The sequence below is a fragment of the Lissotriton helveticus genome, chromosome 1_1 (assembly GCF_964261635.1).
Source record: "Lissotriton helveticus chromosome 1_1, aLisHel1.1, whole genome shotgun sequence".
Lineage (NCBI taxonomy): Eukaryota > Metazoa > Chordata > Amphibia > Caudata > Salamandridae > Lissotriton > Lissotriton helveticus.
Window position 1 is genome coordinate 1,207,151,420 of NC_136057.1, and position 26,291 is coordinate 1,207,177,710.

At 41.2% G+C, this 26,291-nt stretch overlaps 1 protein-coding gene across 3 annotated transcripts in view; it reads left to right on the forward strand.

Annotated features, from left to right (window-relative positions):
• Positions 1–26,291, forward strand: part of BRD1 (bromodomain containing 1) — a 552,010-nt gene that overhangs the window by 245,426 nt on the left and 280,293 nt on the right. The window contains exon 9 of one of the 3 annotated variants that reach the window (XM_078679637.1): positions 1,950–2,155. The exons of the other annotated variants lie outside the window; for them this stretch is intronic. Coding sequence (XP_078535763.1) covers positions 1,950–2,026 — 77 coding nt within the window. The 3' untranslated portion in view covers positions 2,027–2,155. Of the gene's footprint in view, positions 1–1,949; positions 2,156–26,291 lie in introns of those variants that run through there. 3 annotated transcript variants of the gene reach the window in all.

Sequence of the window (26,291 nt, forward strand, 5' to 3'; positions counted from 1 at the left end):
AAATCCCCACTCCCCCCACCCTCTTGTTTTACTGCAGGACCAAAAATACATTTTAATCCCGCTTTGAGCGTTAATTGTGAACTGGTCACCCCGCGGTCTCTACACTACGGAGTTTTGACCCATGTAGACGGCGTGGTTTTGCTCTCTGAGCTGTAAGTATATGTCAACTTTCAGCCAGCACCGTAATTTGGGAGTCTCACTAGTCCCGCATATTTGGTAAACAATACCCCTCTCTTTGATTTACCACAGGATATTAATCTCAGAAGCAGATACTTTTGCTTCTTTCACACTGTGCTAGACACTTGGATCCTTGGAAAGTTCTATTCTCAACGATCTAGAGGTATAGTTCATTTCCCCATGTGCCAGGGGTTTTGTTCTATTTAATTCATAATTTCCTGACTACCTCCTTTATTAAATATCCAAACGTGTCCTTTGAATGTTGGCAACCATGTTTGGCCAGCATTGCTGCTTATTTTTACATTAATTGCCCCCATCCTCATAGGATGGAAGTGTGGTTATATTGGTTTTTACCACTTTTCGATTCATTTGAATCTTACGGATTGTTTGTCTCCTCTCCAGTTGAGTTGTCCACCCTACTAGATTGACCACGACGTCCAGCGTGGCCTTCCTTTCCATGTACAGAGCCCGGCTGGGTCGTACCCCATGGTAACCGTGTTATTAATTTAAATAATCCTTTGTCTAAATGTTAGATAGGATGATATTTTTCGTCCCTACAATGCACTATAGTTTAATTACTTTGTATCTTTCTATACAGAATTGCCCCACACACCTCCCTTTCCCTGTGTGACGTCCTGATGAAGACCCAGTGAAAGGACTTTAATTGGCCTACAGATAGGGGTCGAAACGTCGACTGTTTTCTTTTTGTTGAATTTCCGGCACCCCCCCGATTCATCTATTGTTCAGATGTGACCGTTGAATTTATTTATTGAATATGTTCTACACTCCGCCTTGTATTTGGGCTTTTGTATTGTAATTGTTTGTGATAATTGTCTTCAATTTCGTAATACAATTGTTACCTCTTGACACTGTGTTACTTCCTTGTTCTAACACTTCCTTGAGCACCACTTTTCCCTCCCCTTCCCCCCTTTCCCCCCCCTTGGGGCTTGCAATTATAAATTCATGTGATTTTGTGCTGCCACTTGCAATCACGTAGTATTGGTTAATAAATCACAATGCCAATCGTATAATTGTCATATATATTTACTTTATTGGTTCTCTTAAATAATATCAGTGTATGTAATTTGCAATACACCCTCCTCATCTACGGGGACCCCCCCTTATATATGTACTACATAGCGCCCAGGTCCCCGTGACTGCATGGGTTCAACCCCCCTTCTGTAACGACGCGTTAGAATAAACAGGCAGATGTACTAATAATTTGAGGTGCTTGTAGTAGTTGAAAATAATTGCTTTTGTACTATTGTGCTGGCTGTTATTCCACATTAGGTGTGAAGATTATAATTTGAAGCGTCACACTTTGTGTCTTTGAAAATGTGTTATATACAAAATTGTGAGATTTTAAAAACCATTACCTACAGTAAACATTAGGCAATTTGCTTTCAATAACTAAGTAGACAGTTATTCAATGTTTATATATATATATATAAATATAGATTTACATCAGTTACTATAATAGATATTAAGTGGTGGGGGGCACATACACACTCATTTAAAATAATAAAAGGTTTTCTGTGTTGGCCTTACTGTAGTTATATTTCTGAACACGTTTCCAAATACTTACTAACTAGTACTGGAATTTAATTAGTTCAAAAGCACTACTATACCAGGTGCCTGGCTTTAGCATACTGTATCTACAAACCATTCTTGTTGATATTAGTAGTCTAGCACGTGTAATGTTTACATTGAATGTGTGCACTTTTGTGGTGTAGAATTGTAGATTTTCTGAAACTGTGTTCATTTCTAAACAGAAAAACGAACTGGCACCCTTCACAATAATAAAAGCCTGTTTTTATCCATTTCTGGAAAACAACAACTACCCTCTTAAAGCAAATCCTGCAAACAAACGGTTAATTTATGGACTTCTCAACATATATCTGTATGTCTCTTCTCTCCAAAGACAAATGGCATTTTTTACACAAAATCAAACCTGCAGCGATGAAGTTCCATGCTGGCAAAGGAATTTCAAATGCAGTACAAACAAGCAAACCTCAATATGAATAAGTATACTTTGAATGATTACAAATGCCAATCATGACCTTAATATGAGCTGACTCGGACACAAAATAACTTTATTCAGGAGGACTCTGGCTTTTTCAATCCATTGTTACAACAACATTAAGATATTTTTCCAGTATTTATATCAGTGAGTGGAAATTACATGTTTTATGGAAAGTCCAAGAATTATTGGCATCTTTCTCTTGATCTTCATCTAAATGTTTGCATTTTCATCTATCCACTTGTTCATCGCCTATTATGCTGATTGGCAGCATCAAAAGGTACGTTTTTGTTGTAGAGTTAGGCTGTCAATTGTGTTTTCTTTGTTAACTACTAACTCATTTTAGGAATGCTCTATGAGGGCATTGAGTCAAATCCTGCTTTGGAGAATATTTATTGCCAGCAATATCTTAATCAAAAAGCCAGTAGTCTTCACAGTGCAACTCAAATAAGGATGCTCCTTCTGTGTGATAATTTCATTATGGACATAAACTCATTCAACATATGAAAGGGTTTTGAGATTATAAACTACTGGCATTGCTGTCAGCTGTTAAGTGTATATGCATAAACAATTTTCAATTTTTCTAATGAAAAGTTTTGTTGTTTGGCTTAAGATCATTCTTCTCTATTGACAGGTTTGTATTTAATCATGCAGCATGTTATTACTATACATTATCAGCCTTTGGTTATATTTTGGTTCACTTTGTTTGATTTGTCAAATGCCAAACCATATCCTATGTTCATTGGCCATTTATTCTCAAAGCAAATGTCATTTCCCCCCCAAACATTGACTTGTAATGTTCCACACTTTAGAAATACTTTCCTATATATGTTGCAAATGATGCTGTATAATCTATCCTAGATTATGCTTTAGAAATCTTTTCTGTGGTGTGAATAGTATTGAAACTAGCATTAAAACTGTTTTAATTCACACAAGGCAGTATACCGCCCTTTTTTGAGTTTGGAATTTTAGCTGTAGTTTTTGATATAAGTAAATTGTTTGCAACCAATCTCTCCATCCATCAAGTACAAATATGTTACTTAGGGGTTCTATGCAGATTAATCAGTCTAATCGCATTTTCAGTTTTTCAGTAAGAATCTTTCATGATTCACATGCTCTGCATTATTCCACCATCTAGTAGTTAGGTCTGGCATTGTCTATTCGCTCTTTCTACGTCAACTTTTTTTGTTGAGTGGACGTAGTCAATCATTTGTTGGTTTATCCCTCCTCTAATGACGTCCGACGTATGGCCCATAAGCTCCTTCGCATGTTCACCACCTTCAATTTTTTTTTTCGCCTTTGGAGCTTGATGCAGAGGAGGTCGCTCTGGGATGGGCTGGAGGCAAAAGACACTTTTTTTGTCAAAAAGTGAAACACACTGGCACAAACTTTCAAGCACTGAGGAACATTGATGAACACCGAAGGGAATAAACAGAGATCGAAACAAATTCCTTGGGGCTGGTAAACCCACAAAACCACAAGGTGTTCGACTGCGATGTGCAGAAAATGCTGCAAGGTTATGGATCATGTCATTCAAGTTCTGCCCTAAGTGCCACCACAAACTTGGACAGAAGGATAGATCCCAAGTCTGCAATTTGTGTCTGCTGAGAGTCCACGTAGCAAAATCTTAGAGAACCTGCAAGGAGTTCTAACCGAAGACTTCTAAAGTAAGGAAATGCAGACGTTGGCATACTATTACATGACAGAGGTGCAGAAACAACCTCCCAGGTCAGAGGACACCCATGGTGACGACAAATCAGAGATGGCGCAGCAAAAGGACTCTGGATTCAGACGGCAAAATTATCGACATCAAGAGAGGGATAGAGTTGAAGCTGTTATCAACTGATGCCAAAAGCGTAAGGGTACACAGGAGATCGGGGATGGGGCCAGAGGTTTCAGACTCCTGCAAGAAGTCTACCTTACTTTGAAGGTCCAGGTGCCAAATCAACAACCTAAAGAGCCAAATGGATCCAAGCCAAAGACTACAGCGGAGGCAAACCCTCTGATCTGGGCTAGATACCATAAGTCTATCCAGAGTGCCGGAGGGAGGAAGAAGCCACAGATACTCAACTCTGATGTCGGTAAGCACTCAACGTTTAGAAGAAAAAACGCCTTGAAGCTGAAGTTGTGGCTCTCATTAAGAGAAAGAAATTTGATCACTCCTTGAAATAATATAAAATTCCTTTCAATGCCTCGAAGGAAACGACGTTCTATATCGAGGCGAGAGCTGAGGAACCAGAGTTGCAACCTCCAGTAACACCCAAACCGGCAGAAAAAGAGGTGGGTGCCTTCGGTTTCTATGACGAGGCTGACAGTGGACTGCATTAAGAGGGTGTTTTCGAGGCCGAACTTTCAGATGATTAGCACATCGTCGATGCGGACTCACTGGAGGAGGGTGTCATCTTGTACCCCTCGAGGCCTTAGTTTCTGGATGACATCTCTGGGTGCAGTGCTTTGGTAAAAGCTTACATTGAACATCTATGCCACCAAGCTGGAAGAGTAACAAGAGGAATCATTTTTCTGTTGGAAACCCTGCTACCTTCTCAATGTAGGGACCAGTTTTTCCCCATGCTGCCTAGTGTTCTGGACCAAAGAAAAGAAGTCTTCAAAGAACAAACAACCTTAAAGGAAGCTACTCCAATTGTAGAGAAAAAAATACAAGCGCTCCTTAATGGACCCAGTCTACATCAGCAGGTCAGTGGCAGCAAACTCTTTCTCGTCGCCACAGCTTGCACGAGAGCCAACTCTCCCACTTCTGTGGGCCCATCACCGGACGGGCAGCATGTAAGTGGATACGGTGGGCAGATGGAACAGTCTGCCGCGGTGAAGTATTGAATAGCAAATTCAAATGTCATCCTCAACATGAATGCCCATCAACAGTGGCAGAAAGTCGAAAGTCTCCTCCAGCACCTTACTGAGCAGTATCGGAAAAGACAATACAGGTGGCAGTGGTCAATATGCCTTTCACATGGGAATCTCTGTTTGGGAAAGCAGTGGATTATTTCCTCGAAAGGTTTTGGGGAGAGGATGTAGCCTTATGACTAGAGCGGTTGAGGTCGAAGCTGGGGAACCGGGTTCGAGTCTCGGCAACGACGATCAACATCCTGTGATTCTGGGAAAATCACTTAATCTCCCCATGCCTAACAAAAATGTATGTGTCCTCATGTAACGAAACTGGTGCTATGTAAAGCGCTATGATACACGATATCTTTGGGTCTAGTTCGCACTATATAAAACCTAAAAACAAATAACAGCACTGCATAATCCATGGGTGCCTTATGGTTCATGAGCCAGTTTAGAGGAGGAGCCTCCTCTCGCAGTGGAATGCCTTAATGATGGGGTTCACATCCAACAACATCCCATGCTTATTTTTCTGTGCAACAATCAAGCCACACCCCTTCAAAACAGTGGCAGTACACAGTACAAAAAAGCAGCCCTTTCATGGCTACGTGCTTGGAAAAGTACTCATCCCACCAAATGACCCCGTGAGACACCACCTCTACCACACAACACCTGTAGGGGGCAGTATCTGAGGTTTCTGCTGTGATTGAGAAGTCATCATCTCTGGCAAATGGATACTCAACATTATCCGACACGAATATTGCATAGAACTCCTAAAGAAATGTTCACAAAATAAAAGCAAGAACGAGGTACCAAAACTGCAAGGGTATTCTGCACCTAAAGAACACCGTGGCAAATCTACTAAAAACAAAGGAAATATAAATAGTACCACCATCAGAAGGGGGCTCAGTAGTCTTCTCAGTGATCTCCTAATTTCCCAAGACAGACTTGTCACTAAGGCCAATCTTGGACCTGAGGTCCTTGAACAGGTACATAAAAACACAAAGTTTAATGACAATGCTGCAGGAGGTCACATCACTCCTCCGGAACGGAGACTACAGAACCACAATAGACCATAACAATGCATACCTGCACATAGCAACGAACGAGAGACACAGAAAGTTTTTAAGATGTATAGTTGACAAGACCCACTACCAATTCACGGTGCTGCCTTTAAGGATCAAGTCAACACCCTAGATAGTCACACAATGCTTTGCCGTGGTCACAGGACACTACGTCTACCCCTACTTGGATAACTGGCGCATAAAAGCAAAGTCATACCACCAGTGCAAGGTAAACACCAAACCCATCATTAGAACACATCACAAACTCTGATTCTCTGTCAATCTAAAAAATTCATACAAAAATCCGGAAAGATGAAAAACCTTCCTAGTGGCAACACTGGACTCACAACAGGGAAAACAATTCCCGGTACAAAAGAGAGAGCAGGCACTGACTGAGAAACGTCGCCTTTACCTGAAGGGGCAAGCTCTGACAGTAGGAAAATCATGGGCATGATGCCATCATGTTTTCCAATGACACCATGCTCCACATGAGACTGATCCAAGAATGACTACAAAAGTACTGGTCAATGGTTGTAACAGAAAGAATACACAAAGAAATGTAATGGTGGAACAGCAAGAACATCACAATAAGCAGAGAAGCTCCCACGTTTACCATAACTGATGCATCCCACACAGGATGGGGGAGCACACATGATCCAGCTCACCATCTAGGGCCTGTGGAGCCTGGCAGACACAGTGAAATACATGAACGTCCTGGATCTCAAGACAGTGCTTCTAGCCCTGAAATTCTTCCAATCACAAGTCAAGTGGAAGGTAGTATAGGTACAAATGGATAACTCTATGATCATGTTGTACCTCAACAAGCAAAGGGAGGACAAGGACACACAAACTATTCACCAAAGCACAGGAGATATGGATGTGGGTGTTATAAAGGGCCATGACACTAGGGGGAATCGACCTGCCAGGAGCGGACAGTATAGAAGCAGACAGACTAAGCGGGCAAAACAGCATTTCGTGCGAGTGGGAGATACACTAAGTACAACCAATCTTCAACAGATGGAAAACACTACAAGTGGACCGGTTTGCGAGACACAAGAACGCAAAATGCCAAGATTTCAAATCCAGGTACCCGAAACGCCAGTTATTGGGGAATGCCTTATCAATAGATGGGTCAGGAAAATTCTAAGCTTGCAGGGGAGCTCAGTCTTCCACCCAGAATAAGGCACACTCAGCATGGAAGCATGGCTCCTGAGGAAATAAAATGTGGCCACTTGGAACTGCCCAAAAAAGCAATGGAAGTGCTGAAGAAAGCCAGAAGTCTCACAGCTCGAAAGTGGTACTCCAAGAAATGGATGAGGTTTAGAAAGTGATGCACCAAGAACAAGGGGGTGTATACAACGAGGACACCAGACTCCTGAAATACATCACACATCTGCTAGATAAAGGACATACTTACACCAGGCTAAAGGTATACCTAGCAGCCATCGTAGCATTTACAAGGGACGTAATAGGAAGGAGTTTTTTCCAAACACTAGTGGTCAAAGATATTTGGAAAAGGCACTGCCAAGAGTAGCGCCCACCCCCACATGGAACCTTAATGTAACACTTACACAGCTATTTAAACCACCCTTTAAAGTGATACCCAACGCTGAAACAATTCAATTTCTGTCTTGGAAGATTGCCTTCTTAGTTTCTATAACATCACTAAACAGGGTGAACGAACCTCAGGCACTACCTATGCACGAATCATACATCCAAATTCACCAGGACAGAATAGTGATGAGAACTGATGAGAAATCGCTACCCAAGATTGTGTCACACTTCACATGGTAACTAAACAATACAGCTACCAGGTTTCTTCCAGCATTCAAAATCACAGGCAAGGCATACCCTACATATGCGGAATGTCAGAAGAGTGGTGATGTATTACATACAGAAAACCAAAACAATTTGAAAGACCAAACAGTTCTTCATCTCTTTCGCCCTAACAACAAAGGGACTACTAGTAACAAAGGAAACTATAGCTAGGTGGCTAGACCAGCCAATACTGCAGGAGTGAAGCTTGAGAAAAGGCCAAGAGTGAACTCCACAAGGAAGAACGGCACAACACTCGCCCTCTTAGCCAGTCTGTGAATGACTTCTGTTCGGCAGCTACATGGTCATCCTAACAAACCTTCACGAAGCATTATTGAGTGGACATCCCAGCAAACCGATAAACGCAGGTTGGGCAGAAGGTACTTAAAAACATTTACAAACACAAACTCGTTCTCTACCCATCCTTCCACAGGACAAGTGAACACTGCAACATAATCCATGCCCAGTATGTGAATTAAAAAAGATTCACGCTGCAAAAACAATAGTTACCTGTAAGAGTAGTTTTGCAGCTTGAAGACTCTTCTGGATGCACATGCGACTCGCCCACCTCTGCCAGAAAAGAATTGCGGATGTTTGCAGTTGGGTGGACAGGACAATTTATAACAATACAAAGGAAGCTATATATGCAAGGATACAGGAGAAAAGTATCTAAAGATGGTGAACACGTAAGGGAGCTTTTGGGTTCTATGTATGACATCATAAGAGGAGGGACCGACCACCAAATGGTCAAAGATGATGCCCACTCAAAACAAGCATTTGCAATGCAATAGGTCACGCATTGCTGTACGTTTTGAGCTATTGGTGTTGCTAATAATAATGCAAGTTCAAACTTTCAGCAATGCGAAAGCTATTGCATGGCGCATGCTTTTTTTTTTTTTAAGGTGAGCGTGGGCAGTGAAAGCACACGGGGAAGGATGGGGGGCAACCAGCGAAGCAACAGAGGAGGCGGTGTGAAAACAACAAGGGATGAGGGTACGCAAAAGCAACAGGAGGGAGGCAGAGCGAGTGAGACTGGTGGAAATGGTAGCTGCCATGTGCCCCTTTCACAACCCTCAACAGATTCCTTCGAACCGACGTCCTGTAGTGGCATTCCTGGCAAGTTTTTTAGACATAATTTTTTTGCAATTCCATATTCTGTAAACGTTACCCTGAAGGTATTGGAACGCTTCACACAGGTACCAGTTACATTAAAGACAAAATGTATAATATTTTTGTAAAGTGTGGGGATAAGTGACTTGCCCAGAATCACAGAACCGTGAGCTCACTCTGAGACTGCTGCCTGCTTTAGCCGTTATGCCACAACCTCTCCCTGAAGAACCAAACTATTTTCAGTATTATTTTGTTTACATCCTCTGGTGAGCTGTACCTCTGCCGCCATGTTCAATAGGTCCTGCGTAACCTTTATGGAACGGAAGGGATTTTCGGTGTGAGGTTCCATAACGGAATCCAGCCACTGCTGACTTTTGAGCCTGATACAAATATACAACATTTCAATTGGAAATCGGGCCCGCTAAGTTGAAAACACGGCATGCAGAAACTGCGCATTCGTGAAGCAACCAATGTTAAAAAAAAAAATTACAGCGTAGTCAAAAAACCAAACTGAAACAGGCAATAGACATAAAAGTAAAACTACACGCAACAGCACACACAAAGCCGATTCTACCCTACGGATTAATCAAGATCGACATTTAAGGATATTTAATATCCATGTGCTCGAAGCTCTGTGCAGCGAAACATGTGGAAGCTGTGTTGACAACAGGCAATAATGGATATCTGTAAAGAAGATTCTGCTCAGCCACACATAAGAAAACAAGCGTGTGACCGCCGTTTTACATATTATGTGCAGTCTGCACGCGGTGCTATAATGAAAGTAAAAGCATGCATGGCGCTTTCACTTTCATTTTTTTCATTTCCGAAAAGCATGTCATGCCTATAGAACGAAAAACTCATTAAAGGAAACTGTGCTTATTAAGAAAGCACGCCTCACTAGCTCCATTGCCTGAATTTAAGTGCCCTGAAACTAAAGTAGAGCCAAGAGGCAAATGTATGCCTGGCAAATGTTTCAAACATAATTGTTTTGCGATTCCATATTGTGCAAACAGTCCCCTGAAGGTACTGAAATGCTTTACACAGGTACCAGTTACACGAAAGACATTGTTCATATTATTTTGGGACAGTATGGGGATTAGTGACTTGCCCAGAATCACAGAACGGTGAGCCGACTCCGAGACTCTTGCCTGCTTCCCCTAGCTCTAAAGTCCGCAGCCTGCGGCCAGCGTGCTAGTAATAATCTACATGAGACGCCGTGCAGGGTCCCCGGGAGCTTCTGAGAAGATCCAAAGAAAGTGAGAACAAAGTGGAAGAGATTCAAGACGACATGTGCGTGCACAATCTCCTGTCTGGGCAGGCATGGCAAACAGGAGACAGGGAGGGAACAAACATGCCTCCCTTACAATCAGAAGTGAGCATTTTTGACGCGCACCAATGGAAAGCATGGGTGTAGCGTCCAACCCGCTTACGAAGCAAAACCGACAACAATAGAGCTCGTAAGCGAGCGCGCATGCACTGCGACTCTAGGCGAGACCTAAAAAGACAGAATTATAACAAGTCCACACCAAACCACTAGATGGTAGAGTAATGTGAATCTAAAAAGTGTTCAAGCTGCAGAACTACTTCTATAGGTAAGTAACCATTTCAGTTCAAGGATGAAGCAGTGCAGTTATTTTCAAACATAAAATTTTTTTGACAGATGGCATCACATTTAGACATGGAAGTAAGCTTCCAACATACTTACTTGGGTTGCAGTTCGCTATGGTAATGTTATACGTGAGGTGGAATTCTAATTAGTTTTATGCTTGTGAGCAATTTACGCTTTTTCTGCTATGGTAGGACAATGTTTGAACGAGGATTATTGTAGCCATTCTTTGGTAGACTGTTTTCATTCATAATCATGCATATTGCCAACAAGGCGCAGGGTTTGGCAGTAGATGTAAAGTTTATCAGCACCCCTATTTATTTATTTTTTATTTAAATTCTTTTTTAATAGATTCTGCCCTTTTTACATTCTGAGCCTCTTTACTACTGTATTCATTTAACCGCATGCGTGCGGGCGGATCTCCGCTCGCACGCTGAGATTTTTAAAAACGCATGTTACATGACGAGCTGGGCTCGTCATGAGCGTGCGAGGAGGCTACCTCATGACGAGCCCAGCTCGTCATCAGCGTCGAAGGGGTTAAGGAGCATTGAAGAAAGAGGTATTGGATGTTGACATTTTTATTACTACATGTACATAATTTATTTAAACCGGCACTTTGAAGGCATTTTATGATTTTTTATGGCATTACTGTTTTTCACAGGATTATTAAAAAAAATTGTAGAAAATTATACTGCATTCAAATTGGGTCTAGCTTGTTAACCATATTGCATATTAATGTAATACTATGCCTCAGCTTAGTTTTTATTGAATCCTGTGTTGTTTGATTTCGCAAATCCTGGGACACCATATTTTCCCATATTTTATTTTACTTCATTGTAGATAAACCCTTCTCACTCTTGTAATAACTAACATTCTTGTGACTTTATCGTTGTTGTGGTTTCACTTATACATTGCTAGTGAGAGCTAATGTGAAATTCTTGAACTTTGCTGTTAGAAAAAATGCTTAAAACGCTTTGATGGATGCAAATCATGCAGATGACAGAAACTTGATTTTTCGCATTGGCTCATTACATGAAAATGACATTCATATTTGGTTATCATCTTTAATAATTTTTTTATTGTTTGGTTCTTTTGAAACATACACCTGGTTTATAGTTATTGACCAGTAACTTAAAATGAATTACCCATTTTTTAACTTATTTTGCCCCATTGTTCTCTATTGTCTCTGCTTTGCTATATACATTTCTGCAAACACAATTCACTGTTATTTTAAATAAAACTCATTAGAAAGTAAAACCACATACCAGGCATTATCAAATGTCATGCTAAAATCAATGTAATACACTGACAACTTGTATACCTCTATGTTGTTTGCCATCTTATCTTATTGTGGTAGTGTTCATAAACATTTGTAATCTTGAGTCCTTATTTCATATAAGGTCTTAATACAACAAATGTTTATGAATACTGATACTGTAGTGTAGCTCCTATTTTCCCAATAGGCTCTGCGCATTGGAATAGTACCTACAGCAGTAAAGACCTAGGCCAGACGTTAACTAGGTCTACTACTGTCGAAACTAGACTTAATTTTTGGGTTTGCCAGCTAAGCTCAGAGTTCGCTAGAAACTTTCTCGAATGTTCAAGGAAGGATGAACTCCCCTGATTAGACAAGAAGGGATTTAGTTTCTGACAACCATAGAACATGACAACTTTGCTCTCCCCTAATCAAGAGTCAATCTCGAGAGTCGTGTGAGCACAAGGCAATTATTTTACTCAGTCAGTACGTGCATTCTTAGTCTCATCAGAATGTAGAGAAAAGGAAGAGACGGGCGTGTTCAATAAAAGATGTTATTTATTGATCAGTCTCTTTTCTCGTACAAGAGAAATGGATCGATATTATTGCAATACTTATAGTTAAGTAAAGTGCATACATTAGAAGCAATAGTATAAAATAATACTGTAAAAACATTGATATGGTTTCTGAGCCATATGATGTTTAAAATGATTAAAATATATTTACATACACATATACATTTGACTAAACGTACTCAACTGGTGTTTCTAAATACGCCTACCCCGTGTACCTGACCTAAGTCTAATGCGTGGGCGGGAATAGAAAGTTACAGTTTAGTTTAAGTTTGTTTTTGCCAAGTGAATAACTAAAGAATTCTCTAGGAGGGGTTATTCAGTTCTGTACCTGGAATTTAGGATGAATGAGGAATGGTATCTCTTTCTCTGCTCTCGATATTCCAGGCTGCCTGCGAGGGCTGCCCAGAAGCGCCGGTGCTGGGTCTCTCGGCTTGAGATAGCAGCGCGTCTCTCAGCGCGTCAGGAAGGCGGGGCTGCTGCCTGCGGGGTCTGCTTCTGCTCTCGGCTTCGGCAAGTATGGCTGCTCCGTCTTGTCACCACGCGTGTGTTTGCATAGGGCAAGGTCGGCAATATTTATACCTTAAAGGTGCCGAGATTGACGTAAGGATGGACATAGGTACGTCAATAAAGATGTCATACGACTTGCTCGTTAGCACATTCTTTACTAAAGTTCTCTGTGAAATCAAAACAATGGCCGCACGGATTATCCAGGTTGTCATAGGTTTGATTTGTTATGAGAACGTCGTATGCCTTATCAGGGGCTGGAGGAATATCGCTTGTCTAATTAGATCTCAAGCGTTATGACCTAATCAGATAACACGTTCCTGTGCCGTAGTGTGACTGCGTCAGATAACGGTATCTGCATCATGGGGGATTTCTTGCCTCATGGGCTGACTGTTAGTTAACTAGCTAGTAAGTTTAACCAGAATAGGGTCAGGAATAGGGGGATCGAATCAGAACCTATAGAAACACACGACACCCACTCCACGCTAACTATGGTCATATCTACTAATCTATGCATAGTATAACATAGTACAACATACTATAGAGTATAGTGTATACCTTACCACCCCAAAATACATAAATGCATTTCGAAATTTTCAAATATACTGAAAAATTGCAGTCATATATATTGTATGCACTTAAGCTATGAATTAAATGCAAAAGTGAACACGCATTGTTATGCATTATTGATTGTTGGTATATGAGAAATACACATGAAATGGCTCTTAATATGGCTATACAGAAAAAAAGTCGAAACCATTTCATCACATAAAATCTATTGCGAACATACCAGCGGGCAGCTAAAGTCTATAAAGTCTATAAAGTATCTAAAATAGAAATCTTAGTTCTCTAGGAATAGTCTCTTACTTTAAGCAGAAAATCAGTGTCCCGGGAAAAAATATATAGAAAAATATTTTAGGGGCTTGCTGAAAAAAGTTGCTGTCCGTGAACTGGATTGTAATTGTTCATGTGACTTTATTTTTAAAGTTGAAGGCCGAATTCAGGGAACGCCGTGTGCGAGTTTACTCAAAAGTCTCTATTTCTGTTCCGGAGAGAACATCATATCATTCAGGCTTTCGAAAAAACTGTCAACAGCTTCATGGGAAAGTTCCTCTAAGTCGGAAATAGGGGTAACCATGCATTCATGCGCATGATTGTCTCCATTGACATTCTGATTTGCATTGCTGACAGAAGGTCGTACCTGTTCGATGCTGCTTTCATCTTGAACTTCACTACTCTTCAATCGCAGTGGTGAAGATTCCAGGAATGCCGTCATCAGAATTGGCAGCCTTTGAGGGCAGCACAGTGCGTGAACCTTGGTAGGAACCAACAGTGTATCTGCATCCACCGGCGCATCCGATTGTAGCGTCAGACAGGTGTCTAACACGCATTCTTCTCCGCATAGCAGACACCTTAGTACAGGTAAAACACACCTCTGCCACATTGGTCGAAATGATAGAAACCAAGTCATGTTTAGGTCTCTAAGCCGGGATAGTCCCAGGATTTTTGATATCCGGTCCCGGTATCCAATGGCTAGGATCGTATCTTCCATTGTCGCGAGAGTTTGATCTGTGACATGGGTTGCCATAACGAAAAATAAGGACTAGGAATAGGATTCCTGCAATTAGTCCTAGGATCAGGGGAAGTCCGCCAAAAATCGAATGGACGAAGTCTGGAAAAATACCCAGTATGGCTTTGAATGGTGTTAATGCCATCGAAAATACTGTCTTAAATACCTTTGAGACCCCTGTGGTATCAGAAATATTTAAGATTTCGCTCAGGATTTCCGCGAAATGTACGGGGGAATTAGTTGATAATAATGTATGTATCTCTGCAGTCGTCCTTGCGACTTGTAGATCATACGTTTCTTTAGATGACGTGAGCCTTGTAGGCGTCTGAAGAAGCACTGTTTTCATTCTGCTTAAAGTGTCTATTCGAATAGAAGTAATTTTCAAACTGGGCCATGCCCTCGCCTCCCTGTCTGGAAAGGAGCTGGGGAACAAAGAACGTCCACAGCACTTGACCTTCGCCGTCGTAGTGACGAGATAAGGAGTCCCGGGCATAAGACTACAGCATCTGCGGTCTACAATAAGAATGTAACTCCCATTATAGAGTCTTTGAAAGAATGGTTCTATTTCAGTTGCAGGTGCGCCTTGCTGGTGACATGAAAGGTTGTATGAATTCCCTTCACAGGCTCCGTGCAAACTAATACCGTTACACAGAAGCGTGCCGCTTAGTGACATAGCACAATTGATGCCACTAAGAAACACTTTCTGTCCTTTGTTACTGATACATGCATGTGAATAGGGCAGGTTCCATGTTGTTTTAAGGTACCCCTTTCCCAATTTCTCGTACATGCCAGCCTGTATATATTTTTGGCAGTATTGAAACCTGAAGGTTGAGATTGGAATATTTATGATTCCGTGGATTATCCATTCACTGACAGGTCGTTCTGACATTGTCAACGGTAATCTTTCTAGTTTTTCAATGCTCAAGATTGTATAATCAGCACCCTTCTGCGCCATACCGATTTGTCTATCAGTAAGGTTAAAGATTTGAAATAGTGACGTTGTGTTGATTAAACGCCAAGGCACATAGCCTGAACGCAGATTTTGTAACGTCCAGCCAAGCTGTACAATAGAACGCAATTGTGACTGACCATGTTGTAATAACAGTAAGTCTTGCGATAATATATCGATTGCTGAAGACACAATGCTGTCCAATGAAAAAATTCTGGAGGACAGAGTCATTAACCCATTGTCCACTACAGAAAGTGATTTTTCCAAATTAATACGGTCAATTTCCCGTATTCTTTCTGCTGTCTCAATTTGAGTAACCTTCCAGGCCTCATTGTATGCTGCATATACAGAGGCTGCTATGAAACGCTTTTGACGCTGTTTGCGTGGTCCCATTATGAAATCACGCAAGTCAGCACCATCAGTAAGTAAAGTTAGGTGTTGCTTAATTTCAGGCAGTGTGGAAGTTTGTAGCCATTGAAGGCATAATTTGCCCACACTGTAGGTTGTTATTATCCCTGGGTGATGTCTTTGGGGATATCTAGGGTCTGGCCTGTTCATTTTGAAACCCTGTGTTTTATTCAGGAATCTATCTTGACAGTTATTTGTATCTGTGGGCCAGATCAACCATTGTTTCCAATCAGGATGTGTTCTGTTTTGGTTAAGTATATGGTTTATGTCTATTTCTTCATCTGTTTCAGAGTTATTGCTAAACATTGTTGGCTTTGGAATAGACAGGTTATTTAAATCTTTGATTTTGGCTAAGCCAAGACAGGTGGTTTGTTGAACGGTGTCATTTAAAAATATCATTTGTTCTGGGATCATGCAGGCTCTAAACAAAGCTTCTATACCCTGTACTTGCCATTCTTTTGTACCCCAAACACTTTTCAAATCAACATGTTTGTCCCAATAATCAAATCCAAAAGTATTCATTTTTTCAAAGAAAGAATCTGAATATATCAATTTTGTGTTGGTTATCATGGTTTTCATCCCTGTCTTGTTTGACAATTTGTAATAAAATGTTTCAGCATTAGTTATGTTAAAACCTGAAAAATATGAATATTTGCCATACACGGTTCTAGAGCTCCCTTTTGGAGGTGTAGCACAATGTTCCCATTGATTAAAATTTAAAACATTTCTAGGTTGTGCAGATTTATGCAAGAAATGGTTACCATAATGGTTATAGCAGTACATGCTGTCATAATTTGTAGAACCCTGCAAATAATCATGTTTTGTAAATTTAGCAGACATTACTAAGTCAGACATCATATTGTTTATACTTTCAAAGTCCCAATCATCAGCAAATGAGTTTGGTTTTGCAAAGTCACTCAAGGAGATCTTGATTTGGTGTGGATATTTCAGGATCTCGACCGGACCATAAATTTCATAGTCAGTGTTGTCCCAGGCTACCCCACCAGATATTGGAATTGCTGTGAAGTTGGCTGAAGAAAGTTCTGAAGAAAGTTCTCTTTTCTCGACGTGTGAAGATGTGTGTGGTTTGAGGACCAAGTTGATGTTCTGACTTGCTGTGTCCATTTTAGCATATTTTCCCTCAATGAAGCGTCCCAAGGTAAATACCATGATGAGCCAAAGTATGAGGATAAATGCACCAAAACCCACCCAAAATTCAATCCATGGAGAAACTAGATATGTTTCTTTCAGTTGTTTCAAAAGTTCCTTCGCTTTGTCTTTAAAGGATTTTGATGATGGCTGTGTCTTTTGTTCGCTGAAGCCTTCAGAGGAATCATCGAAGTTGATGAAGTAACCGGATGCAGTTCTGTCAATTGTTCCAATTGGTTCAGGATTTTTGTTTCTTGCATTTTCACTTGGTACTTCTGTATAGATTGGTGTGTCTCTGCTAAATGTCTTTATTTGGGTTTTCAGAGGTCTAAGTTCTATTGCATTGTTGCATAGTCCTTGTTGTTCTTCTGTAGGCGTTTCGAATGTGATGAGCCTCTTTGATAGGACCTCTGTACTGGTAGCAAACCTTGGTGTTCTGCTACTTATTGGGAGTCCACTTGGCCTACTGTTGGTTATCGGCCACATGTTGTGGTTTTACCAGGTCGATGGATACAACTCGGTTCTCCTTTTTTCCAGCAAGTGGCGGTAGTACAACTGATCTTGTCCCGTTGACAGACAATACAGGAACTGCTTTTCTGTAAGAAGGCCCAAATTCCTTCTTTACCGCGATCTTCTCCCTGACTAGATCCCCGACTTTTGGAATCCAGACAGGTCTTGCTGGGACAGGTGGTGATTCTTCAGTGGTCGTTGGCTGTTCTTTCAACTGTATGTTGCTCAGGTCTTTTCTTGTTTTGTTTAAGTCCTGCAAAATAGCCAAACGGTCTTTGACATCAAAGCTTTTTTCTGTTACCACTGAAGTCTGACTATCAAGGTCAGAGATCAACATCCTAGTTCCGAATAATAATTCGTACGGACTGAATCCCTTCAGAGAATTTCTTGGCAAGTTATTTAGACTACGTTGGACACTTATTAGATGTTTGACCCACCCAGCTCCCGAACCTAATATCCTTTCTATTATAGATTGCTTTCTGTCTTGGTTTTTTCTTTACACCATCCCATACCCTCAGGAAGGAAGTGAGAAGATTCCCGCTGGGCTGTGCTCATTTGGCCATTCTTTCCCCCCCCCAGGCTGGATTGCCTGAGAAAAAGAAAAAAAATGGTCGAACGTAGCATGCTCTTAGCGTATATGCCATTTAGACTCGCAAATCTTGTATAACAGTCCGGACGTCAGCCGAGTGCTGTGGATCTACATTATAAGTGGGAACTAGCCTGTATATGTTAATCGCAAGCCATTCTTTTTAGTGGTGATGTTATCTGCCTTGATACGACGAGGTATTAAACTGCTTCTCTCCCCACTGCGATCTCTGTTGCAGTTTGGGCAGTTTTTTACAAACATGGTGTAGTGCAGGCTCATGCCTGGCCACCAGTACCGTGATTGTAATTCTTCCAGAGAATCTTTTAATTTAAGGTGTCTGAGACCCTCGCCCATGTGTGCGTCTGCGATTAACAAGTTTCTCCTGTCCATGTTTGGAATCACTCTATCCCCCACTCCAGGGATTCGAGCAAAAGGAATGGAGTTTGCATCTATGATGTATGTGTAATTGAGTGGATAGTTGATCGGTAACGCCGAGCAGTCGCCTTTTGATGACGTTTTTACTGCCAGCACTGTTTCGCCGTCAATGTATTTTAATGTACGCTTTTTTCGATCTACGGGAGCCGGTTTACTGGCTGCCGCTGCGGCTGTTTCAGCCAATGAATTCCCTACAACGTGAACGCCATCACGCTGGTGACTCAGTGAGTGTGTCACGTGAGTCTTTGGTAGTTCTTTTTTCAAAAGAGCTACCTGTTCCCAGAGCAGTCTCTGCTTTATTGGTGCATCCGTGTCATCTTTGTAATCGTTCTGAATCCAGGTCTGCAAATCCTTGTTATATGCTTTGACGCAGAAATATGAATCTGACACTATAAGTGTCGGGAATTCGCGATCCGCATTATCTAGCGCCATTTTCAAAGCTAATATTTCAGTTTGTAGTTCTGAATTAGTTTCTACTGAGTGTGATTTTGTTAATAGAGGTCTTAGTTTACCTCCGTGCCACACTTCTTTTGTAATCTCACATGTGGGATTGTATGCATGTTCTCCCCAAACGGAGGGTTGAGCATGTCCGTCTGTATAGATTACACAGGCGTAATGTCGTAGAGGCAGAATGTCGATTGGCAGAGGATACGTTTTTTCATATTTTAGATTTTTTAATTCTTCTAGTTCTTAAAAGACTGTTAACCAGGCAATACTTGATAATTCATATCCTCCGTACTGGATTTTCAGATGGGCAATTCTGGACTTTTTGAAGTTGAATTTGTAACCCTCTGCAGCGAAGCCAAGTATTATGGTGTTCACTCTTTTCAAGTGAGTCTCCAAGTCATCATCTGTTAAGTAAATGTCATCGACATAAGATAATGCTTCATCATCATATAGTTGTAGTAATTCTGTTACTCTCGCTGAGAATACCCCCGGGCTGTTCTTGTACCCCTGGGCTAACCGACAGAATTGTTTTTGAGTGCCATTTACTGAAAATGCAGTTAAATATCTGCTCTCTGGTGCTATGTTTTGACAAAAGAATCCGTTGGAGATGTCCAAGGTTGTTTTGTATTTTTTGCGCACTATGTTATTCATTAGTGCAGCACTGTGTGAGTTTTGCACTGCAAAAGTTTTGCAACATGTGTTAAGATGTCGGTAATCCAAAACTAGACGGTACGAATTGTCTGGTTTGGAGACCGGAAACAAAGGATTGTTCATTTGTGAGGTGCAAGTTTCAATCACCCCCTGGTATTCTAGCTGATCTAGTATTTCATTTACTTGTTTTTTAGCTTCTTGCTTAATTGGGTACTGCCTTTGTGCAGTAGGTTGTGATTTTAACTGGACTTTGTGAGGAGGAGAATCCTCATCCCATCCTACGTGATTTTTATATAAAGCAGGTGCTAAGGCCACTGCCCACTTTCTAGCAAGTGTGTATTTTTTATGAATCGGTATTTGATTCGAGAAGGCAGGCATAATTACTTCTTCGCCATGAGGGCACTCCCTGACAAACTCCGGTGGCCAGTCTTTTTCAGCTAGAAGGATGTCATAGCCCTTGGATAGGTTATCCCAAAATAGTCCCCTTATTTTCCTAGTCTTATCTCCCTCTATACGTAATGTTATCTCGTATATTTTGTGGGGCTTGCTAACTCTGGTATCTGCAGTTTCCACTTGAAGGTATTCATTCGTGTCCACTGTCTCCAGATGATTCATAAGGACTTTGCGAGCTATGCTCACCTCTGCTGCGCTGTCTAGCATTGTCTGAGCCCATTCTCCGTTTTTCAGTTGTGTCCTCAGTATTCTCGGCATTGTTAACTACCTTGATACTGGCTACCTTCTTTTTTGGAAATTGTGATTTCTTTTTCAGTTGAGCAGGTTCCTTGTCTTTGGACTTGGCGTGCTCTTCTGATCGTCCTCTTCTTTCCGATTTCTGCGAGGAATTCTGAAAAGATTGAGACGGACGTGTATCAATGTCTTGATATCTATCAGGTTTTTTAATATTATCCCTATTTCTAAGGTTATATCTATTCCCAGAGGGTTCACTCTGAGGTGACCTTTGTCTCGGGTTTGGAGATTTCTCTCTTCGCCTAGGAGACCTTCCTCTGGACTGGAATTTCTTTTCTTTAGGATTGGATTGTTTATTTCCATCCCAGTTCTTTTTTGGTGAATTATTATTAAAAAATATTTTTTCTGGACTTGTAGTCAGTTGCGGTTTTACTGGTATTCCACCTAGACTATCTCTGCCTAGTTCTTCATAGGATTTTTCTATGATTCTGGCAATTTCAGCTGGTTGGTCTGCTATATCTGTCTCTTTTAACCTCTGGCGGATCGCCACGTTTGCTGCTTCACCCTTTATGTTGGCTAGTAATATAGCCGAGACCTGCTTGAAGTCTTTCAGTAATTTCATACCAAGAGTTAAAGCAGGTTCTGGACCGTATTCATCTTGAATTTGTTTTAGCACATCTGGTATTACCGAAATGGATGGAACACCGTGCGTTTTTGTGTAGATTGAAGCAAAGACCGTACCCCAAGTGTCACAGTCCTCAATGTGTGGTGCGATTCCCATTGGGAGACATATAGTCAGAATCCTGTGCTTTTCTAATGGGGTGGTGTCAGGAAACACCGCCTCTATTTGGGTGATTTTCTGTGCCAACCAGAATGGTATCTGTTCCCGTTTAGCTGGAACTTTACCTAGGCAGGATTGGATGTTCTGTGGTGTGATTTTATTTGTGTTCCCCTGGTGAGGGGTCAGCTGTGGAATTTTAATCGCTGGCTGAATTGTTGAAGTCCGCATTACATACTGAACTAATTGTCTGTGAATTTTTAGTAGTTGTTTTAGCTGTATTAATAGCTCTGGTGCAGTCATCTCGTCGATGTCTGGATGTGGTGTGTATCCGGCTAAGACCGGCCACGTTGCTCCTGGTCTTCCTAAAGGACCGAGCCTTGTAATGTGATTATTATGTTTTAGGGCGCCATCAAATAAGAGCAAATGCTCTTGGAATTTGAGTGGTACTTCCACCTCCTCGAAAGGAGTGTACGTTTCAGGAGGTTCCTCTACTTTGTAATAGTGGAAGTACTTTGTTACAGCATTTGCTGCTGGAAAATGTATCCATGTATAGTATACCTCTGTCTGCCGATATTCGTGTGCCTCAATTACGAATATGACTGTGCCACCTCTAGGTGTCAGTCCATTTTCTATAAGTTTTAAGGTTATAGATCTCCTTTTGGCGACCTGGATGAGTATTATATCCGGGTCTGCTGTTTGCATGGTAGCATCAGCATCTGCTATTTCAGTAGCTAATCTAATTGCCTCTCTTTCTCCATCACTGTCTCCCATTTTACTGACAGGATGGTATTATTTTTATTTGCAGATCAGGTTTCTTTATGGAAACAGAGATTAGGTGCACAATATTTTGGAACTGTTTTATCCTTCAACGTTGACTAGACCAAGAACCATACATAGGAGTTCCCTCCTGCGAGGTTTTGGAGGATATAATAACCTTTCACCCACTCCAGACGTCTTTGGAGTATTTGGGAGAAGGGGTCTGAGTGAGAAAGCACGACTGAGTTACTCTAAATGTCTTACGTTAGTTTTATCGCCCTTTCCAAACACGTTGGGCGCCATGTAGTGTAGCTCCTATTTTCCCAATAGGCTCTGCGCATTGGAATAGTACCTACAGCAGTAAAGACCTAGGCCAGACGTTAACTAGGTCTACTACTGTCGAAACTAGACTTAATTTTTGGGTTTGCCAGCTAAGCTCAGAGTTCGCTAGAAACTTTCTCGAATGTTCAAGGAAGGATGAACTCCCCTGATTAGACAAGAAGGGATTTAGTTTCTGACAACCATAGAACATGACAACTTTGCTCTCCCCTAATCAAGAGTCAATCTCGAGAGTCGTGTGAGCACAAGGCAATTATTTTACTCAGTCAGTACGTGCATTCTTAGTCTCATCAGAATGTAGAGAAAAGGAAGAGACGGGCGTGTTCAATAAAAGATGTTATTTATTGATCAGTCTCTTTTCTCGTACAAGAGAAATGGATCGATATTATTGCAATACTTATAGTTAAGTAAAGTGCATACATTAGAAGCAATAGTATAAAATAATACTGTAAAAACATTGATATGGTTTCTGAGCCATATGATGTTTAAAATGATTAAAATATATTTACATACACATATACATTTGACTAAACGTACTCAACTGGTGTTTCTAAATACGCCTACCCCGTGTACCTGACCTAAGTCTAATGCGTGGGCGGGAATAGAAAGTTACAGTTTAGTTTAAGTTTGTTTTTGCCAAGTGAATAACTAAAGAATTCTCTAGGAGGGGTTATTCAGTTCTGTACCTGGAATTTAGGATGAATGAGGAATGGTATCTCTTTCTCTGCTCTCGATATTCCAGGCTGCCTGCGAGGGCTGCCCAGAAGCGCCGGTGCTGGGTCTCTCGGCTTGAGATAGCAGCGCGTCTCTCAGCGCGTCAGGAAGGCGGGGCTGCTGCCTGCGGGGTCTGCTTCTGCTCTCGGCTTCGGCAAGTATGGCTGCTCCGTCTTGTCACCACGCGTGTGTTTGCATAGGGCAAGGTCGGCAATATTTATACCTTAAAGGTGCCGAGATTGACGTAAGGATGGACATAGGTACGTCAATAAAGATGTCATACGACTTGCTCGTTAGCACATTCTTTACTAAAGTTCTCTGTGAAATCAAAACAATGGCCGCACGGATTATCCAGGTTGTCATAGGTTTGATTTGTTATGAGAACGTCGTATGCCTTATCAGGGGCTGGAGGAATATCGCTTGTCTAATTAGATCTCAAGCGTTATGACCTAATCAGATAACACGTTCCTGTGCCGTAGTGTGACTGCGTCAGATAACGGTATCTGCATCATGGGGGATTTCTTGCCTCATGGGCTGACTGTTAGTTAACTAGCTAGTAAGTTTAACCAGAATAGGGTCAGGAATAGGGGGATCGAATCAGAACCTATAGAAATACACGACAATACAGTAAGATAAGAATGTATAAGAGAATACATATAAAAAGTTAACCTAATGAGAATAATCAGATGGACTTCTAAATGTCATAGTTCTTACATGTAATTCACTTCAAAATGCAAAACTTGAGTTTTTATCAAATTTGGCATTATATGCTACTTCAGATCTAAGTATCAAATTAAAACTGGTAAATATATTATTAGGTAAGTGACCATAGATTTATCGAACCCGTGCCATCTAATGCCTTGTATTTTCCTCAGTCAAGTAGGTTTAGGTAGAATGACTGTACTGCTCTCAATGACTCCAATGAAAAACACATTGTTTCAGTGGTTTGGCCTCTAGTGCATTTAAATTAGCATTGGTTTTGCATTAACCTAGTGATTGAATCTTTATACTTACTTGCCATACAAATACACATTGGAACTGAGACCGGGAAATAATGTTTATTGTTCATGTTGAATGGCAGAGATGTAGGCCAGTCTTTATTCAGCAGGCATTACAATACTTCAATATTGGAATTTTACTTTTAATATTTACTTATATTGAAGAATAAAGGACAGAAAAACATTCAAACATTGAATTTTTTTTAAGCTTCCCATTATTGCATAGACCTGATGAGGTGGTGGTAATGAAGTCTTCAGGCATATGCCACTGATGCACAAAAGAGCCTTATAGGCTTTTGCATGAGGATCATTGATCCTGCAGTTGTTGGTTAGTAATATGAACAGTGCAAGAGTAGCAGAGCACACAATCTGTATGACATCTTGAAGGAGAAAAGAAAAAAAACCTGAGGTGAATTTTGCAACTGTTATTGACAATTTCCATCTCTCTATTATATATGATTAACTGTGAAATTGGAACACGGTCAGTTAATGCATGGACTGAGATCAGTGATTTCGGGTTTTGTGTCTTTTGGTTGTGGGTAGGTACATGTTCTGCTGTTTGTTTGAGCAGATAGGTTGTTATTCTATCTTATAAACAGTTATTGCAGTCTTCTCTGAAATACAGTTTGTTTATTAGATGACAGGTAAGCATATGGACAACAATACTCCACAATTGCACACACAACTCCATAAAGGGGAGCGGTGCAAAAATGGCACTGACCTACTAATGCGACGTCCCATTGCTGCTAGGTATGGCACTCCTGAACAAAATGACTATTACGGTGTTTGAAGGTAGTCAACATAAAAAATAGACTTCATTGTTATCAACATCCAACTTAATTTGTGACCTTACAATAGGAAGGAACACAGATTTTTAGTACTCTTAACACGTCAAGGCAGGACAGTTGGTACAGAGGAATACTCCATGAAAACATTTTTGGGAGACTTGCCAACATTATTTCCAGATCATGAGATGTTAGAAGGATTACAAGAACACAAGCTCTGAGGTAAGAAGATAGCATGCCAAATTGAGGATAGATGTACAAAGGCACTTTTCGGAATGTCCAGATGAAGCACTTAAACATGTTAAAAACTTTGGGCTGGAAGATCGTACACATATATTTTGAGACTTTCATGTTTACATTTTTTCCCCTGCTCTTTGAGGTGGATCCAGGGCTCTGCTCTCTTACTTATTTGGATCTTCACTGACATCCTGAATGTTTTTTCACTGAGAGTTTATTAGGGATGTTTCCTCCGAAAAACACAGCCTTCAAGCTGCGCTTAACATACAGGAAGCATATGTCAGTAATAGAAAAACATGATGTCTGTTGTTTGTGTCTTACCTTAATTATGATTTTAACTCATGTGACAGGGATTGAGAGGCAAAGCCGTATGTTACTAATCACGAGAAACTGGGCTGGTCACATTCCAGTTTGTGGGCCCATTGCTGCTCCAAGTCTCTGCACTTGGATAACTCAAAGACGAAGTCCAAGGACATACCTAAAAACAAATAACAAGAAATCTAAATCGGAGTCTGCTTCTCATCACTCAAGCTCCTTTTAGAGATTGCACACCTGGCATTCGAAAGGCCCAGCTATCCGCCAGTCATCTGACTCTCGCCCCATTCCAAAGCTGGAGCTGATATCCCCCTGATTTCCCAGACCATCTTTGCCTGCACAGCAGGTAGAAGCCTTCTAGGAGGCCATGCTACAGCTTTTGTGTATGATGTCAGGTCTCCCTGGAGTGCTCTCTGGCCTCATGGATCCATTGGGGTCCCCAGTTGGTTTTCTGTTGTCAGTCCTCCCCCAACGGTGACTGACTAAGTTTTAACCTGTGTGCTTTGTGACTCCTGTACTCCTTTGCTGAATGCCTCAATGGTTTTGATTGATTCGGCTCTAGCCCTGTTTCCAGAGCTGCCCCTTCTGGACACAACACTGATGCTGACCTCCGATCTGGCGCTTAGTTCAACTAGATCTTGGCCACTGGCTGCTGGAGGTAACTCTAACAGCTGATGGTGTTGAAGGACTCTCCTGCAGTGCCTTAGTCTGTACACCAGAATGTTTGATAGCTTAGACTTCGATGCCGTCCATATTGGACCTTCAGACAAGGGTCCCATGTAACAAGGGTAATGATAAGGAGGTTGAAAATGTGTTGCCCCCTAGCTTTACTGATTATGGATTTTATTGAGACCTCCAAAATGATAGTGGTATTGACATCTAGAGATGGCTCTCCATTAGTGCCTCCCACTTAGGGAAGCACCTTTTTTGCTGTCCACAGGCCAGCAGAGATGTTGAAACTCTGGTATCTAAAGCTCTTCTTCGTACAGAAATTTTGGAACATGTCA